General features: G+C 37.8%; 2 protein-coding genes across 3 annotated transcripts in view; both read right to left on the minus strand.

Moving 5' to 3' along the window:
• SCAI (suppressor of cancer cell invasion) overlaps positions 1 to 644 on the minus strand; it is a 144,681-nt gene extending 144,037 nt beyond the window's left edge. For both annotated transcript variants that reach the window (XR_006196007.1, XM_042913622.1), the window contains exon 1: positions 525 to 644. Coding sequence is in view for 1 of the 2 variants with exons in the window: in XM_042913622.1 (XP_042769556.1) it covers positions 525 to 577 (53 nt within the window). In the remaining variant the exon portion in view is untranslated. The remainder of the gene's footprint in view (positions 1 to 524) is intronic.
• A 5,349-nt stretch (positions 645 to 5,993) lies between these two features.
• PPP6C (protein phosphatase 6 catalytic subunit) overlaps positions 5,994 to 19,144 on the minus strand; it is a 33,342-nt gene continuing 20,191 nt past the window's right edge. The window contains exons 2-7 of the mRNA XM_042911812.1: positions 18,670 to 18,765; positions 14,405 to 14,470; positions 13,255 to 13,396; positions 8,232 to 8,311; positions 7,850 to 8,059; positions 5,994 to 6,984 (exon numbers count right to left, since the gene is read on the minus strand). Coding sequence (XP_042767746.1) covers positions 6,736 to 6,984; positions 7,850 to 8,059; positions 8,232 to 8,311; positions 13,255 to 13,396; positions 14,405 to 14,470; positions 18,670 to 18,765 — 843 coding nt within the window. The 3' untranslated portion in view covers positions 5,994 to 6,735. The remainder of the gene's footprint in view (positions 6,985 to 7,849; positions 8,060 to 8,231; positions 8,312 to 13,254; positions 13,397 to 14,404; positions 14,471 to 18,669; positions 18,766 to 19,144) is intronic.

Genomic DNA, 19,144 nt, shown 5'->3' on the forward strand with positions numbered 1-19,144 from the left:
TTCCCCTAATGTCTGCTCTGCCCAAACCCTGCTCTCCCTTCTAGTCCCTCACTCCATTCTCAGCTCCTATTCGTCACAGCCCCGCTCCCCAAAACCACCCACCTCCACCTACTCATTGTCTGCCTCGTCACCCCCGCAAACCCCTCCGGCCTCCCCTCTCCCGTGCCCACCCCCTCCCGAGCGTGCACTGCCCCCCTGAGCCCCGCCCCTCCAGGCCCCGCGCCCCCCGCATTCCACGGCCCTTCCACGGGGCGCGCACGCCCTGCCCCTCCCTGCCCGGCGCCCCCAGCCTCACCCCGCGGCGACCCTTCCCTCACACGCCCCTCTCGTCCGGCCTCGAGGATGCGATCGCCGCGCAGCCCGCTCCCCCGCTCCTGGGCGCCCCCCGGACCCCCCCTTCAGCCTGAACCCCCCTCCCCTCCCGGAGCCCCGAATGCTTCACGGCCCCGAGCCGCTGCCCGTGGGCCCGCTCCCGCGCCCCCACGCCATCCCTAACCCCGACCTCGACTGAGCCCCCGCCCCACCTGGGGGCCAGGCGACTCCTCGGCTGCTGGGGCTGCCGGGCTCCTCTGACCATCCGGCTCCTGCTCCGCCGCGGGAGCTGCTCCGGCGGCCGCAGGGCTCGCTCGGGAAGCTGAGGCGGCGGAGGCTGGAGTAGGCGGAGAGGCGGGAGGAGGGCCTCGCGCCTCTGCCTGGCATGCCGCGGGGCCCGCCTCCTCCGCGCCTCTCCTCGGCTCCCATTGGCTAGAACTGTAGTGTAGCCGAAAGCCTGGCGCTCGATTGGACGCTCGGGCCGTCACATCCCGCCACCTAGAGTTTGGTTGAGACTGCAGGTGGCGGCGGAGGTGCCTTAGAGACTGCTAGCAGCGCCGGGGAGACTTAAGCGCCACCGTGCGCTGGAAAGTAGAAACTGCATCTCCGGCGCCAGACACCTGCCGGCAGGTTCTCCTGGCTCTGCGTCCTGCATTCCACACACCTGCTGGCGCCCCCCAACACTGCACCACGCCAGGACCAACAGCCAAGCACTGCAATTTCCCAAACTCCTCTGGCAGGTGCGACGGTGAGGTAACTCCAAAACGAGCTTCATTTTGAACCACCTCAATGCGGTCCCTGACTCTACATCATGCTGAAATGGTCTCACAGCTCACAGATACCCTTCATTGAGGATCCAGCAAGAAAACTGTAAGAGTCTACCAAAATAAAGCATGTTTCAGATGCTCAGTCCTCTGCAGAAAAGATCACAAGCTTGGGTGCTGGCTTCCAAGAAAGCAAGAGATTTTAAAAATTACCATGAAAGAAAAATCATCACTGCAAACAGAATTGATGCCATAACTAAAAGCAGTATGTTCCATTTTGGAAGGGCTAAATAGAATTGATCCTAACCGTCGTGTGACGCTGCAGATGATTGTAAATTCAATGCCAGCTAATCAACTTAAAAATAAATTTCACTGCATTTGTTGACAGACCTAAGCATGCAAGACTACCAGCACATAAGCACAGTATGTTACTGTTCATCTTCTACATTAAGATCATCCTTGAAAATAAGACATAACTCGTTAACATTTTATAAAATTGTTCCCTTTAATTAAATGTATTCTACAGCCTCTCTACATTCCATGTGAACAGGTTTTTGTTGTTGTTGTTGTTGTTGATAGATCCCTGGCATCTATTTGGAGCTGGGAGGAGGCATAAAACTTTCTCTTTTGCTATTTCCTATTTATTAGAACATGTTTTATGCATCAATAATGTGACAGCCTAGAGCAGATTACACCACCAGTTTGGGGACAAATCTCTCACAGACCCTCACAAATGGCAAAAATTAGGATACTGGTTTTTCACAAAACCAAATTTATTTGGCATAAAGGGCATTTTTATTGAGATGGCCTTTTTTTTTTAAACATTTCATGTTAAAAATATTCCTTCTACAAAACAATGATGGTAAATTGTAGGGGGGTCGGTTAAAATGGCTTTGACAAGAAAAACATGTCGAACATCTGTTGGTTTCCCCAAATTCATATTTTATGTAATCCCCAAATCAACAAACTAGACGGTCTCAATGTCAACCAAACCAGAAAGGGAAGGGGGAAAAACCAGAAATATCTTTCAGATAAGACTGTGGCAGGTGGGGTCTGATTCCAGGTAGGATCACCAACTCACTAGAAGACTAATTTTGAAATATCATGCATTACATTTCTTAAAAATAGGGATTAAAATCCCATGTGGTTTTCAAGATCTTTCATAATTGGCCAACTCCTCTCTGATACATGGTTCTGCCAACAGAGCTGTAGCTTTTCATTTCTTATGCCTTCCCAAGAGGTACCCTCAAGTCCCATCTTCATGTCACATGTAAGTTCTAGTAATCTCCGCTTCTGTGTTTTTACTATATAAGAAATGTATATCCCATCATTCCAGTTCACATTTAATTCACACTTCCTCTTTTAAGCCTTCCCCAATTACTCTATCCTATGTCAAACACTTCCTTCTCCAAATTTGTTGTACTTCCAGAAGCCTCACTATATTAGCAACTATCTATTGCCTTAGATTACTCTTACTTCCCAACTACATTTAATTTGGGCAAATACTATATTAGAGTGAGCCCTCAATAAATAGCAGCTTCGGGCCAGGGACCAGGTGCTTTATGCGTGCTGTTTTTAATCTGGAGGTTAACCCTGTATGGTATTATTTTAGACACAGAATTTTAGGATCTAGAGAACCCAACTCACTCAGGATCATACAGCTACAAAAACCAATAATGCTTCAGATGGCTTAAGAGGGTTTAAGATGTACTCTTGCATATCCTAAAGGAGTTGAAGTTCCAGCTCTCCTATGCAACCTTGGACAAGTTACCTATCCTAAGTCTGTTTCCTCATCTGAAGGGGCAGGGGGGCAGGGCACAGAAAGAGGTAATATAGTCATAGAACCATAGTAAAGGTAAACACAAAATAGGGCATGTACATCATTTAGCTAAGTTAGCTATTACTGCCTGGCAGAGCTGAGTTTTTACATAGATCTGATCCCAGAGCCTATATTCTTTATGCTATTCCATAACGCCTCCATGTATTCTTTTATATCTCATCCCCATTTATACCCAAAAGCAGAGTGCTGAGAATAGTGGATGTCCAGGGTTTGAGTGGAACATACTTACGTAGTAAGTATTTTTGTGGATACACACAAAAAAATCTTCACAAATTTCATGCAGTTTTGAATAAAGAAAATATTTGAGTGATCCAAGTCAGAATAGTCTTACTCTCCTGAGGGTAAAAAAGGCAATCACCAACTGATTGGTAAGGAAATAGAAAATTAAGAAGAGGGGAATAAGGAACAAACAGTCCCCCAAGCATCTACTGTATCGGACACCATGCTAGGGGACTTTGCAAATGCTTCTGGGTGTTTTACTACTGTATACTTCATCAGCATGAATACACACTGTAAACACACAATTGAAAGAGTTGTGACATCTCGTGATGCATGGTTCTGGGCATGGGGTCCAGGACATAACAATGACTACTTCCTTTAAAGAACTGGAACACTTAGCTCAAAGTCAAATGCAAAACAAGAAAAAGTTTCGCTTCTGTTTACTAGTCAAGCAACCAAGTGAAGGAATAAGCATTTTTTAGTTTAAATTGTGTTATATAAAATGCTAACTTTTGGTCGGGACATGCTACAGACTATGCATCAGATAAAATTTTCTGACAAACTTCCTATAATCTTTTTATTAATTTACACTGAGAGAATATAGCACCTTTCATCCAAGGAACTGAAGGTGCTTTACAAACATTAGCATTTAAAAAACAATTACAATGAAAAATCTGGATTCGTGCTGTTAAATCTCTTCGACTCCAGATACACAATTTTCTGGAGGCTGATGGAAAGCAATTCTATTTCTGACAACGAAAAAGGCTCAGAAAGAGTTCAGATTTGCTTTCACAATACAGGCATTTCCAAAACCTGGTGCTGGGCTCACAAAGCAAAAACACACAAATCTTAATGCAATGAACAGTATTTCAAACCTTATTTCAAAAGCAAAACCCAGGGTTTAAGACGTCACAATCTTCCAACAGTTCTAGTCATCCGGACGGAGTAGGAGCTGATGCATGTTGCATATGAGATGTGCTCTTGATCCAGGCTTTTTACGTTCACAGCCAAATGAACACATTTAAAGTGGTGACATGTTTCAGAAAAAAGCATTAACCTATAAAGAGCTAGCCAAGAGCGTATCAGGAAGAGGGGAAAGGGAGTCATTGGCAATTAAAAGTAGACAGTTCTCACTAGAGCCTAGGACACTTTATTAGAAACCAAGTATTATCATCAGCAAATAAAAATAGTTATCACCCCCATTAATACAACATAAAGGATTTTACATTCAGCCTAGATACAGGGAGTAACAGATCCTCCTGCCTACAAATCTATGACTTGCAAGTATCTTCCACTACATGATTACTCTATATCGTACATAGCCCTTATTTAGTAGAGGGATCCAAATATTCCTTTTAGGCTTACAAAGTCCAATACATTCACTCTCTCTTCCCTTTACATGTCTAATAGTAAAAACTATTTTTTTTCATGCAAAAAAGCCGTTATTCAGCTGAAGAGAAAAAAATCAGACAAAATAGAGATGGCAATTAAGGAATGGACAGATTATTATTGGCACATGCCCAACTAGTGACAAACAAATGCAGTACACCATGACTTAAAAATAAAGGTCACATTACAGGGATAACTAAAACAACTACATCAATCTGAGCTAGGGAGTGTCAAATGGGAAGGGAGGGCTGAGGTTACCGATTTTATTGATACAACTTCAAAGCAGAGGAGCAAGCACTTAAATACAATTTATGGTAACAGAAAAAAATACTGCAGAGAGCTGTTCAAAGACCACACCAAGTTGTCTGTATCATTAATTTCCAGTGTTTCACAATTAGTAAAATACATAGCTACATATCCCTGTAAGATAAAAATACCTTTCCCCCTGAATTACACTGGGGTCAGGGCAGTAACACAAAGCTACTGACCCAACAGTTCAAGTGTGTGCAGCAAATGTCTGAGCCACTTCTTTCATATAGCTATACAATTAGAAACTAAACAAGGAGCTAGGTGGTTGTGGAAAAAAAAACAAAAAACAAAACATTATTGTGCTCATTTAATAAAAAAGAAAAAAAAAAAACCCTGATGAAAAATTATGTGCCAAGAAGCTTAGACTATAAAGATTTTTTATTGCATTTTTAGGTAACCTGGAAGTTCTTATCCTGAAGGGGAAAAGTTGGTTTTCAAAACTACCTGAACAGATACTAAAGTGCTTTATTAACTGGCTGGCTTCACAAAGATTTCCTGGAATGACAAAAATTAATTATAGTAGTAAAGGGATACCAACTATTTCACAAAATAGTAAATTCCGACATCACTTATGACCAGAGTCATAAGAGACACTGGAACACTTGTCCTTATTAAGTGGACAGTTGCATATAAAGAACTGATCATCACACCCTTTGGATATTCAAATTACTTACACAAAGCCGAAACATGGTATCACAGACCTTTACAAAAAAAGGACAATTTGTTTCTTCCTACACTTTTTTAAATTTTGCTTCCAATTACAGTTCACAAATACAAGAGTCCTGACTTTTCAACCTTTCCAGTTGCAGTTAAAAAATGAACACTTTCTAAAAGTTAAGGTCAAGTGTTACAACAAGAGAAGAATGATTCCCATCGAAAAGTACACAGATTTTACTTAATGATACTCATGATAGTTTGTAAACTGGATCGATCACATTCTACTCAACTGGTATCAAATGAACACATCAGCATTACAAGTATTAAATGTTTTTCTATTACTCTAGAGAATATAAACCAAAACATTAATATGGCAGTTATGTTCTTTAGGCACAGTTTAGTGATTTTTTTTTTTTTTTAAATAAATAGTATTGAATTTCAGTTGAAGTTTTAAACTCAATAACCAAAGGGTCAAGAACTCTGATTAGGAGGGGGGGGGAAAGAATAACTTTAAACTAACAATGTAAGCTGTTTAAAATTTCTAACACTTTAACCTATCTGGGTTTTATTTAAGAGTACTTTATTAAAAAATACAAGGAATCTGAAAAAAGATCAATACAATTATCTTACTGTACAAAGTTGTATGCTGTAGCAGTTTTAACTAAAATTTAAAAACACAACAAGGAGGGCAGCCCTTTAGACCAATTTATTTTATATCCACTTAAAATATCATCCAACAAAGGACAATGACGTTTACATCTGGGACAGGTATACATAACTCGAGGCATCTGCAGTCCATCGTGCCCACTGAATAACAACTTTGCTGCTGAAATTTCTTAAAACTTACCAAACTAAAACAAAAGGCTGAATGATACAAAAGGAGGAGCATTTCGGTGTAGTCTGTTCTGTCAATTGGCTTTTTAAAAAGAGGAAACACATCCTGTTTCCCCCAGACCAGTAAATAAGCAAGAGCTACATGCAGCAGTGTGAGTATTAAGACATTTCTCAAGTCTTTTCAAATGAGTCCAAGGTGGGGATGGGATGGGGGAGAAAATTGATAGAAAAACATTGCTATAGACACCGTAACAAACAATAAATTTAGATAATTTAAAATTAAAAAAAAAAAGGCAAGAGGCAGCATTTCAGCAGCAAAGTGCTCGATAAAAAGTATATTGAAGAGGGTAATACACGAGAGTTGGGGTAAGAAGAGGGCAGAAAAATGGGTCAGCAGGATGGGCGAAGGCCTCAAAGGAAATACGGCGTCGTCGTTCTGGGAGGAATAACACGTTCTGAATCTGGAACTGCCCGGAATAACTTTGGTTCTCTTGTATTTACATCTTTGAAGACCATGATCGAAGCAATATTTCCACAACGATAGCAGTAATTAGGAGCTGACCATACTGTTACCAGCTTCTCATCAAACATAAATTTATAGCCTTCGTGCACTAGTTGGTGTGCTCTGCAGATGAGTTTTAAGTTGTTGATATGAACAAACTGCAATTTAGAAAGGTTTTGTTAAGTAACCAGCACGTTAAAAAAAAATCATGCTACATCAATAAAAGAATAATGTCTAATGAAGTATAAATCCTGTTACTACTAGAGTTCTCATGATTACAAAACCCATTCTACTAGTTACCCCCAAAATTCTAGTAAGTTACACACAAATACAGCTGCTTTGGCCTAAGTTATGGAAATCATCCAGTCACGTGATTACTTAGAAGTTTCTGGACAAAAAAAACATTCTATAAGTACTAGCAGATATGAAAAAAGTTTTTATGGTGTAATAATAAGTATATTGCTATTAATATCTATCATACTGAGGGTTTAGTATGATCCTTAAAAGAATTCTGAGATTTATCGTCCTTCTTTTGTAACTTAACAGAAGCTCAGAGAACATAAATAACTTACTTCAATTATGCTGAACCCAGCTCTTTCATTCCATTATGCTGGATTACTTCCTTATATAAGCTCATCCCTACATGTGTATGTAATGTGTGTGTATTTTTTTTAACTGAAAACAGCCTAACCTCAAAAGTTGGCTTTTCACTATAAATACACATATCAAATCATCATGATGTACATCTAAAACTAATACAATGTTAGACGTCAATTACATCTCAATTAAAAATATAGTAAAAATTGTTTACCTGTGTGTGTCTATCTTGCCCTTGCTATATTAACATTTAATTGCAATATTTGAAAGAAAAGAAACATTTATTTTATACATATTACCAAGTGGATACTGAGGAAGACATGATAAGCTAGATGAGAAACAGACGATTGTTATCTATAGCCACATAGTTCTTTATGTAGTCTACTAGCAACCAACAAACCATTTTCTCAAAAAAACTGGCTTTACCTCATTTGTGACCTTTGCGCCAAAAAGCCAACCTGCTCCTCGGGGACTGATTGCCCAAGTATCCACATCTTCAGGATCTGACCAAACCAGATCACAAAATGCTCCTTTATGAGGAATTTCCTGATTCCGTTCAATGGTTCGAATTTGATCCAGTGTTTTGATATCAGGAGATAAACCACCATGAACACACAAAATCTGCTCATCTATTAACTAGCAAAAAGGATAACAGAGTTGAAAGTGTAATAATAAACCCAGTCATATCTAAATTCATCGATGAATGCTAATGATAACAATATAATTGAGATGGCAATTGGATGAAAGTATGCAAAGTGTTACTGGCAGGAAAATACTTAAGCTTTTACAAAGATTTCCATAAACTTACAGCTGCTACTGTGAGCATGTCGAAAACTTTGGTACAGTATCTCCAGGCATTAGCATTTCCATATTTGGTTTGGCACTCATCTATCAAAGAAACAGAAGAGTTCTCATTAATGAAGTTCTGAATCTGCTGATAAAAATAAAGAATACTTCCAATAATAAAGAAGTTTAGCTTAAACTAGGATGGCAAATTAGGACACTTATTGAGCCCTGGTAGGTCTTCCATGTAGAGCCATGAAGGAGACGAGTGTTTAACTAGTCTAAGAATGTGGTCCTGCTTTTCATTCGAGAAGCAGCCCTACAAAGCAGCTTAAATCAACATGCTATAATCAGGGAGAGCTAAATATTAAATTCACATAACCCCAAACAAATGCTTTTATCTAGTATGTTATTCACACTGGACAATTCTATCAAGCTGAGTAATTTCTTTAATGTGAAGACCTTATTCTCCTAGGGTAAACTAATTAGAGGACCCTTAATTACAGGAGCATGGGTAACTCCTATCTCAACATTTCTCAGGCCTAGATTGTCTCCTCTGAGATTTCTGCAAATCATGCAATGAAATACTTGAGCTTCAGTAAGTACACCTGCAGTCATCACTGGGAGACAGACTGCCAATCAGGTCCTTACATATTCCTAGCTGAACACTTTCTATGCTGTCTACAACAGTTAATAGGATATTCATCTCTTCTTTCAATTAATACCATGGAAGTTCTGTTCTTTGACTTCTTCCTTAATTTTGAAAAAAAAAAAAAAAAAGTAACATATCGTTATTACAATGATATAGAAGACTACAGGGTATGGTCCATCCTCATGATTCTCCAAATTACATGTCTGTGTGAAGCAGGATCCTCATGTAAACTCACCATGAGAGAGAGAGCCAAAGCATAAGAGACTCGTAAAAACTGAGAACAAACTGAGGGCTGACGGGGGGTGGGTGATGGGTATTGAAGAGGGCATCTTTTGGGATGAGCACTGGGTGTTGTATGGAAACCAATTTGACAATAAATTTCATATATTTTAAAAAAAAAAAGAAAGAAAAAAAAAAAGAAAAAAGAAACTCACCATGAGAGCGCTAACACTGAGCTGAGCTTGCAGACAGGAATCTTGTCTTTTTCATCTTCATACATACACAAAGCATTTGGTTCGTAATAACTGCTCAGTATACATTTATCAGTGTGAACTGAAGGCCCAATATAATTAATAGCTATATATGGACATTTTTACTACTTCAAAATCAATGTTAAGTTCCATGTTGACTAAAATTATCTCCCACCTGAGGAGCTCGTGGGCTTCCTGTCATTAAAACCATAGATGGGCACAGCTTGGGAACAAGAGAATTCAATACTAGATGTTATGCTGTTGTCATTTTCTTCGGTAAAGGCATCTTGATTAAAATGTTGTCTTTAAAAAAAAAAGTCTTCCTTCTCTTCCTCCTTTTTTGCCTTGCATTGATAAATGTTGGTCAGGGGCACCTGGATGGCTCAGTGAGTTTAGTGTCCCACTTCAGCTCAAGTCATGAGCTGTAGGTTCGTGAGCTCAAGCCCCACATCAGGATTCTTTGTTCCCCATCTTTGCCCCTCCCCTACTCATGAGCATGCCAGCGCATGCGCACATGCACTCTCTCTCTCTCTCTCTCTCTCTCTCTCAAAAATAAACGTTAAAAAAATAGACGTTGAGCAAAAATGAACTACTGGGACTTCATCAAAATAAAAAGCTTCTGCACAGAGAAGGAAACAATCAGCAAAACTAAAAGGCAACCGACAGAATGGGAGAAGATATTTGCAAGTGGCATATCAGATAAAGGGTTAGTATCCAAAATCTATAAAGAACTTATCAAACTCAACACCCAAAAAGCAAATAATCCAGTGAAGAAATGGGCGAAAGAGATGAATAGACACTTCTCCAAGGAAGACATCCAGATAGCCAACCGACACATGAAAAAATGCTCAACCTCACGCATCATCAGGGAAATACAAATCAAAACCACAATGAGATACCACCTTACACCTGTCAGAATGGCTAACATTAACAACTCAGGCAACAACAGATGTTGGCAAGGATGTGGAGAAAGAGGATCTCTTTTGCATTGTTGGTGGGAATGCAAGCTGGTGCAGCCACTCTGGAAAACAGTATGGAGGTTCCTCAAAAAAACTAAAAATAGAACTACCCTATGACCCAACAATTGCACTACTAGGCATTTATCCACGGGATACAGGTGTGCTGTTTCTAAGGGACACATGCACCCCCATGTTTAGAGCAGCACTATTCACAATAGCCAAAGTATGGAAAGAGCCCACATGTCCATCGATGGACGAATGGATAAAGAAGATGTGGCATATATATACAATGGAGTATTTACTCGGCAATCAAAAAGAATGAAATCTTGCCATTTGCAACTACGTGGATGGAACTGGAGGGTATTATGCAAAGTGAAATTAGTCAGAGAAAGACAAAAATCATATGACTTCACTCATATGAGGACTTTAAAAGACAAAACAGATGAACATAAGGGAAGGGAAACAAAAGTAATATAAAAACAGGGAGGGGGACAAAACAGAAGAGACTCATAAATATGGAAAACAAACTGAGGGTGGCTGGAGGGGTTGTGGGAGGGGGGATGGGCTAAACGGGTAAGGGGCATTAAAGAATCTACTCCTGAAATCATTGTTTCACTATATGCTAACTAATTTGAATGTAAATTTTAAAAAATAAAAAATAAAATTTAAAAAAAGATGTTGATTGGGGCGCCTAAGTAGCTTAGTTGGTTAAGCGTCCAACGGGCTCAGATCATGATCTCAAAGCTCGCAGGTTCAAGCCCCGCAACAGGCTCTGTGCTGACAGCTCAGAGCCTGGAGACTGCATTGGATTCTGTGTCTCCCTCTCTCTGCCCCTCCCCTGCTCACGCTTTGCCTCTTTCTCTCTTTCTCTCTCTCAAAAATAAACACTAAAAAAAATGTAAACTTATAAAAAAAAGTTGGTCAAATTTGGGGGTGTAGTAATATGTATAATAACAAGCTTAGAGCCAGTTGGCTTTTACTAACACCACAGTATGTACTATCCAAACTATTAACTGTCTTGCAAAAGAATAAAAAAATTTTAATTCAAATGGTACTTGGTATTTTATGAATGAAAACCAGAAGTAACTTGTAAAAACAAGTAATAGCCATCTAACTTTTCAATTACTAATAACAAAGTTATATAAACAATAAATTATCAAAATTTCTCAATTTAATAATTCACAATGGCTTACAAATCAAAGAGTTAAGAGTTTACTTATCTTTATCTTTTAGCTTACCTTTATAATGACAAAAAAGAATCCAAAATATAAAATCCAAAACTAAAGGGTCATGAGATAAATATTTTCAAATTTCTCAATATCCACCTTAACTGTGCTTAAGGAAATTTCATGTTAATAATCTCAATAGCTCTGCTATCTTCTTCAAAGAGCTTCCTAACCTCATTTTTTTTTTTTTAAAGATTTTATTTTATTTAAGTTTGAAAGAGCTTGTGTGCACATGCACAAGACGAGGGTTGGGGACAGAGAGACAGGGAGAGAGAGAATCTCAAGCAGGCTTCATGCTGACAGCATCAGCACCCCCTGAAAGATTAATTGATTCATGGCGCCCCTAACAGGTTTTACTTTTAAGTAATCTCTATATTCAACGTAGGGCTCGAACTCACAACCCAATAATCAAGAGTTACATGCTTTACCGACTGAGCCAGCCAGCCTCTCTCTAACCTCATTTTTTAAAACTTTCAACCATATAAAAGTTTTATAGAAGCAGATATTTTGCTTTTAGTGGCTAAGTTCTGTTTCTGATCCCTGAGGTCCTGGCATTCTCTGGAGCAAGCACACAGGCAGACATATGGATACATACATACATACATGATTTTACATATGTAAAAGGATATTCTTTCAGCTATGTGTTGTTAAAAACAACTCCAAGGTTCAATGTTAAAGGTATTAGTTTAATCAATTATAGTACATCCATATAGTGTAATATGATACAACTATAAAAATAATGTCAATGAAGTGAAAAAAGGCTGGTCACAGCATTAAGTGAAAAAAGCAGGTATGTACACACACAAAAATACGTTTACAAACACACACATACACATAGAATAGGTTCTCAAACTTTTTTTTTTTTAATTTTAACGTTTATTTATTTTTGAGACAGAGAGAGACAGAGCATGAATGGGGGAGGGGCAGAGAGAGAGGGAGACACAGAATCTGAAGCAGGCTCCAGGCTCTGAGCCATCAGCCCAGAGCCCGACGCGGGGCTCGAACTCACGGATTGCGAGATCGTGACCTGAGTTGAAGTCGGACGCTTAACCGACTGAGCCACCCAGGCACCCCGGTTCTCAAACTTTCAAGAGCAGAACATTCACCTTTAGCAGATTCTAGGATTCCCACTCCAAAAGGTTTTCAGTGGGGTCCAACAATGCACATTTTTAACAAGCACCCCAGATGATTCCAATAAGGTAAACTGAGCACTACAGTTTGAGGCACACATCTAGAAAGATGCACACCAAAAATTTAAGAATAGCTCTCTCACCAGGGGCACCTGGTTGGTTGAGTGTCCAACTCTTGATTTTGGCTCAGGTCATGATCTCGCAGTTTATAAGACTGAGCCCCACAATGGGCTCTGTGCTGACAGTGCAGAGTCCGCTTGGGATTCTCTCTCTCCCTCTCTCTCTACCCCTACCCCACTCTCATGCATGCTCATGCTCTTTCACTCTCTCAAAATAAATAAGCAAGCATTTAAAAAAAAAAAAAAAAAGAATAGTTCTCTCTCCATGGTAAGGTTCTTGATTGGGGAAAGAAGAGGATTTAAAGGTTGAGAAAGTAGGGGTGCCTACGTGGCTCAGTCAGTTGAGCCAAAGTCATGATGCCAAGGTTGTGGGATCGAGCCCCACATCAGGCTCCACACTGAATACAGAGTCTGCTTAGGACTCCGTTTCTCTCTCCCTCTGCCTCTCTTACTCTCAAAAAAAAAAAAAAATCAGAGAATAGAAAGTCTTACCATAAAATCCATACACCTGTGTTATCTGTCTACTCTCATGATTTCCTCGCAAAAGTGTAATACGATCAGGCCATTTAGCCTTTAGTGCAAGAAGGTAAGTGAAGGTCTCCAAACTATAGTAGCCTCTGTCTACAAAATCACCCTGTAAGATAAAAGTTTACAGTTAGAAACAATAGCAACAATATTTTTTTTAATTATACCAAAGTGTACAAACTCAGAGACCCAGTCAAAAATAACAAAAATGAAGAATCAAACATTGAATTATTTGAATATTGGATTTTAACAAAAAATTCAAATTGAAGTAAATAACTATTTCTACTAAATGTCTGTGCTAGTCTTAGGATTCAAGAGCAGTGCAGGAACCTGCTGTGCAATTCTCTCAAGGATCTTCCCTGGAAAATCACCATTTTTCCAATTCTCTATCGCCCACACTAGCAGCTATTTCTAAAAGGTCATGTGTGAATCAAAAAATTTTAGATGAATTTCAAAAATCACTTTAACTGCATCAGAAAAGCTACCAAATTGAAGAAATAGTATTTTTGTAAAAGCAGATACCAAAATTATACTACTGTTCTGGGTTCAGCTTTGTATTTAACAACTGCATGTAAAGCCATACTAATTACACTTCTCATTAATGTCTTACTTGGGACAATATTAGAACAATAGGAAGACACCTAAAAGAATAGGAAAGTGACCCATAAACCTTTAGAAGGGAGGAAAATGACAGGATTCAGACAAAATTCAACAGTAACATTACATTCCAAAAGGAAACTAAGCAAATATCCACCTTAATACTAAATGTGTATATGCCTATATTCATCAATCCACAGATTAATAAACGATGAAATTGCTCAAAAAGTGTGATAAAACAACAGTAAAATTAAGATTTGTGTCTTAAATCTATGGTTCTGGGCTATATTTGTGCCAGTCACTACTTAGGGCTACAACCCAGTCCTATGCACACAGCAATATACTAAAGCAATTATTTTCAACTAGATGACATGGCAAAATGTAAAAAAATACAGAATCACCTTTTCATATATTTAAATAGTGAATGTCACATGGCAATGAAATTATTACATAATTTACATGTAGCAAGTCAGATCCTTTCCATTTTAATAAATATTTGGTATCATTGGGGTTTACGTACCATAAATATGTAGTTTGTGTCAGGAACCTGACCTCCAGTTCTGAATAGCTCACAAAGGTCATAAAACTATAAAAGAAAGGCAATATATGCTGATTACAAATTCCTGTGAAGGAGTAAAATAATAAAACTGAGAGCGAAATGTGTAAAGAAGCATTTAATTAAGACCTCAAATATTTACACTTACAAAAAGAAATTAAGTGTGAGCAAAACTGCCAAGCACACAGCTCTCAAGCTTAAAAAAAAGCACTAAAATAAATCTCACAATTACCATTAAAGTCATTCCTAGATCATTAATATTACAGGCCTTCCCCCTCAAATTTCTGTCATTTATCTCCCCATCTATCACTTGAGAATTTTTTTTTGAAGTAATTTCTATGCACAGCATGGGGCTTGAACTCACGACTCTGAGATTAAGACTTGCATGCTCTACAGACTGAGACAGCCAGGCATTCCATCACTTGAGTATTTGAAATAACTGATCATTTATCTAACTTGTCAATAAGCTAACCTAACCACCCCACCACATACTCAGTATCTATTTTAATGAGACAAAAGATAAGAAAACAAGTGGATAAGAATTTCTTTCAAAGAATAAATTTACATGATACTTCATAGTATCTTGAAGAGCAAATCAACCTACCTTCCTACACTCTACTTTGGAGATGTGTGTACCCTCAGGCTCTACAGCTATGGAGTGTCTTCTCAACAATTAGTAAAACAGAACTGTTTATTTCATCATATTCTATTTGACTGAAAATTGGAAACTGATAAATTGTCCATTTGGTAACTTCAGTCAACTAGATTATCTTAATCCTAATTTCTAAAGAAAACTTCACAGTTTTTCTAAGAAAGGATTTTGAATTAAAGGAATTGACTGTAATATACCAACTACAACTAATTATTTCCTATACAGTTATCTTCTACACTTGAAACTAAAAAATTATTACTTAAATTTCTAACACTTAAAACAGTACAGAAATCTTAGTCACAGTGAAAAAAACTGAAATTTAAATGTTAACTACTAAAAGAAATAAAGCACTACTCTTTATAATGTTTCATAAATCTGAAGCGTTGTTACTTGCTTAGAGTTAAGAAAAACTTTAACAAGTTTACAATAAAATTTTCCTATCTTCTTAAAATTAGCAAGCAAATAAATGAAACAAGTGTTCAACTCAGTCAAGTGGTAAACTTTTGTCCAAAGTATTTGCTGTCCATTTCTACTATGTAAAGACCTTCCCTTTGAAAGTATACTTCTCAATTTCCAACCCACAGATGTATATATGATATATATACATATCATTTACATAGTATTTATATACACACACACACACACACACACACACACACACACACACACACATAATATGAGTATGTGTGTGTGTGCGTGTGCACACACGTGTTACTCTGGCCTAATATTTCCACTTCTTTGACTATATCCTAAGGGCAAAAAGAAGGAAGGAAGGAAGGAAGGAAGGAAGGAAGGAAGGAAGGAAGGAAGGAAGGAAGGAAGGAAATATATGCTGTGTGAAAATACAGAAAATGTGTTACAACATCATTTATAACAACAAAAGAAACAACCTTCACGACTAACATAAGACACTATTTTAACAAAGTATGATCTACCAACTCAAAGGCCTGGACCAATCGTGAATAATGATTATAATGCCTGGGTGGCTTGTCAGTTGAACATCCAACTTCGGCTCTCATGGTTCATGAGTTCAAGCCCCATGTGAGGCTTTGCACTGACAGCATGGAGCCTGCTTCAGATTTTCTGTCTTCCTCTCTCTCTCTGCCCCTCAACTCACTCTCTTTTAAAAATAAATGTTAACATTTTTTTCTTTTAAATATTAATGGTTATGATGGAAACTATGTAGCAAAATAAAAAAAACAATTAGGGAAAAGAATGTAACACAAAAGTTTACCTATAATAAACTACACAATTTTGTTATGTAAAAATTGAGTATGTACACACAGAGAGTTAGAAAGGGAACATTTAAAAGTTTTATAAAACAGTTGCTTTTGTAAAGGTATGGTGGAAGTGTCCTTTAACTCCTATTCATGTTTATAGTTCTTACAGTTCTTATAGCTATATGTTCTTAAATAAAAACTTTTTAAGTTCCCATTTACCCTATATACATTTAAAAGATGATCAAATATTCTGCTTTAGGGACCCAACAGTTCCTGCCCCAGAATGGAAGTTTTGTCAGAATTAACGAACATAATAAACATTTACTGAGAACATGTGAAGACAACTAAGCTTGTCCTACATTACTGGAAGCTCACCTCATCATTTCACAAATAATCTCTAACGTGTATTATGTTTTCCACATCACAGAAACTCTATAAATGTTCTCATTTTAAAACACAAGCAATCCTGAAGTGGATTTTATTCCATTGTTTGAGGCAAGGAAACAGCTGGCTAGCTCAGTAGTTTTCAAACTTCTTAGCTTCAGGAACATTCATAATTCATATTCTTAAAAATCAGAGGTCCCCAAAAAGTTTTTTGCTTATATCAACTGCTATTAACCATATTAGAAATTAAAACTAATCACTTTTTAATATTTAATTTTTTAAATCAGTAACAACTCATTAAATAGTAACATACACAGATTTCTAATGAAAAATAAACAATGTTTTCAAAAACATAACAAATTTAATGTCTGGCTAAATAGAATATGGCTAGATTTTCATAACCTGACTCTACATTCAACCTGTTGGGATATTTTTATTTTACAAAAGAGTATTTTAAGAACTTTAAGAAATAACGGTACATATTCTTTTAATACATCAAAACTTGACAAGTGGTCTTTCCTACTCTGTTAGTAACAAAGATAGACTGGTCTAACACTCTCAGTAGCTAACACACTGGTCATTTGGAAAACAGAAATGATATTTCATTATACATCACCAAAAATCATATTTGTTAATATCACACTAACAGAAAAGTAAGTAAGTATGTATGTATGTATGTATGTATGTATGTATGTATGATTTTCCAAAAAAGTCTTTAAGTATCAGAAGCTGATAGCCTCAGGGCACCCAAGTGGCTCAATCGGTCACCTCCAACTCTTGATTTCATCTCAGGTTATGATCTCACAATTTGTGGGTTCAAGCCCTGCATTGGGCTCTGCACTGTCAGAGCTTGCTTGGGATTCTCTCTCTCTCCCTCTCTCTGCCCCTCCCCTACTTGCTCACTCGCGCTCTTGTTCTCTCTCTCTCCCTGGCCCCTCTCAAAAAAAAAAAAAAAAAAAAAAAAAAAGTGACAGCATAGGCCTGTCACAAGCTAAAGTAGCCTCTTTTTTTATGGAACACTATTTTTACTTGAGATAATGAAAGACATACTATGGGTATTTGGCAAACATCTTTGCAACAGTGAAGGAAGTGAGCCAGTCACTTCAAGGAAACAATTGACAGTATTTATTGCCAATGACAAAATTTGAGTTTTCAAATGAAAAAAATAGGATTGAAAATTTGAGTCCACAAAACTGTTACTGTATCATATGTCTTACAGCCACAATTCCATTGTATGTATACAGCAGACTGAGTGAGTGTTTTGTTCAGCTTTCACTCCCAGTTTAAAACCAAAAAACAAAAACCAAACCAAAAAAAAAAAAAAAAAAGAAAAACAAATACAAATACCTCTACAAAACACAGAGGGTTTCCAGCTAGGCTATATGGTGACAGTAAGAGTCTAAAGATGAGGTGTACTCCTCCTGCCACTGCTTTGAAACTCTTAAAAAACAAACAAAAACCTAGCAGATGAGAAAAGGAGACAAATCCTCCTCCTCCTATTCTAGCAGTGACTTGCTGTGAAATCACGCACCAACAATTTTATCTTTCTGAACTTTTGCTATCTCATTCCCACTAAGGAAATGATACATTAAAATATGACATGAATGAGTAAAGTGAATAAATAGAAATGAATAGAATAGAAAATTAGTGCCTAAAACCAAAGCACCTCCTGTTAATCACAATCACTGTGAACTGTCCACATTTATTTTCTCTCTTCCCCATTCCACAGAGCAATAATGCTACATTCTATCCACTTTGCAAGTATAATTTCAACAAATTCCATGAATAATTTGATCACTGCTTTTACTCACTGTATTAGTAACCAGGAATCATTAGTGTCACACAGACTGAGGCAATCTACCAAATGACCAGCTGTTTTTGTTGTTTTTCCGGTGGCTTTTTCGCAGCACAAATGGAAACACACATGGACTATGGACAGTACAAAAGCTAAAAATCTGCTCATGAAATTTTACCTGTCCATGTATGTCTCCACACACTGTTACTGGTGTTGATACTGGCTGGACATTTGACTCTTCTAAGAGGAGGTCACAAACATAGTCACATAGCCGCTGTAGAAAGAGAAAATAGAACGCAACTTTTCACTACAATATTAAAACTAAAGATCAAATGCAAAAAAGACAAGAACTAATATGTATATTGTTTCATAGGAAAGGAAACTACCCTTTAATGATTCTATGATATGATTTCTGTCTGTTTTTTGCCTTCATCTCATAATGCCTGCGAACGATACAATGGCTATTCCAAAATACAAACTCCCTGGCTACACAGACAATAGGTTTAAGAAAACATCTTTAAAGAAACTGTAAAATGATGTTTGTCACCAAACAAATAAATGTAAGAGTAAATAATTTTAACATGAAAAGTTTTTTATCTACTAATTTCTATCTACTAATTTTTAAAGTAAATTGCAAACCATGCACTTACCAT

This window comes from Panthera leo, chromosome D4 (genome assembly GCF_018350215.1).
Source record: "Panthera leo isolate Ple1 chromosome D4, P.leo_Ple1_pat1.1, whole genome shotgun sequence".
Lineage (NCBI taxonomy): Eukaryota > Metazoa > Chordata > Mammalia > Carnivora > Felidae > Panthera > Panthera leo.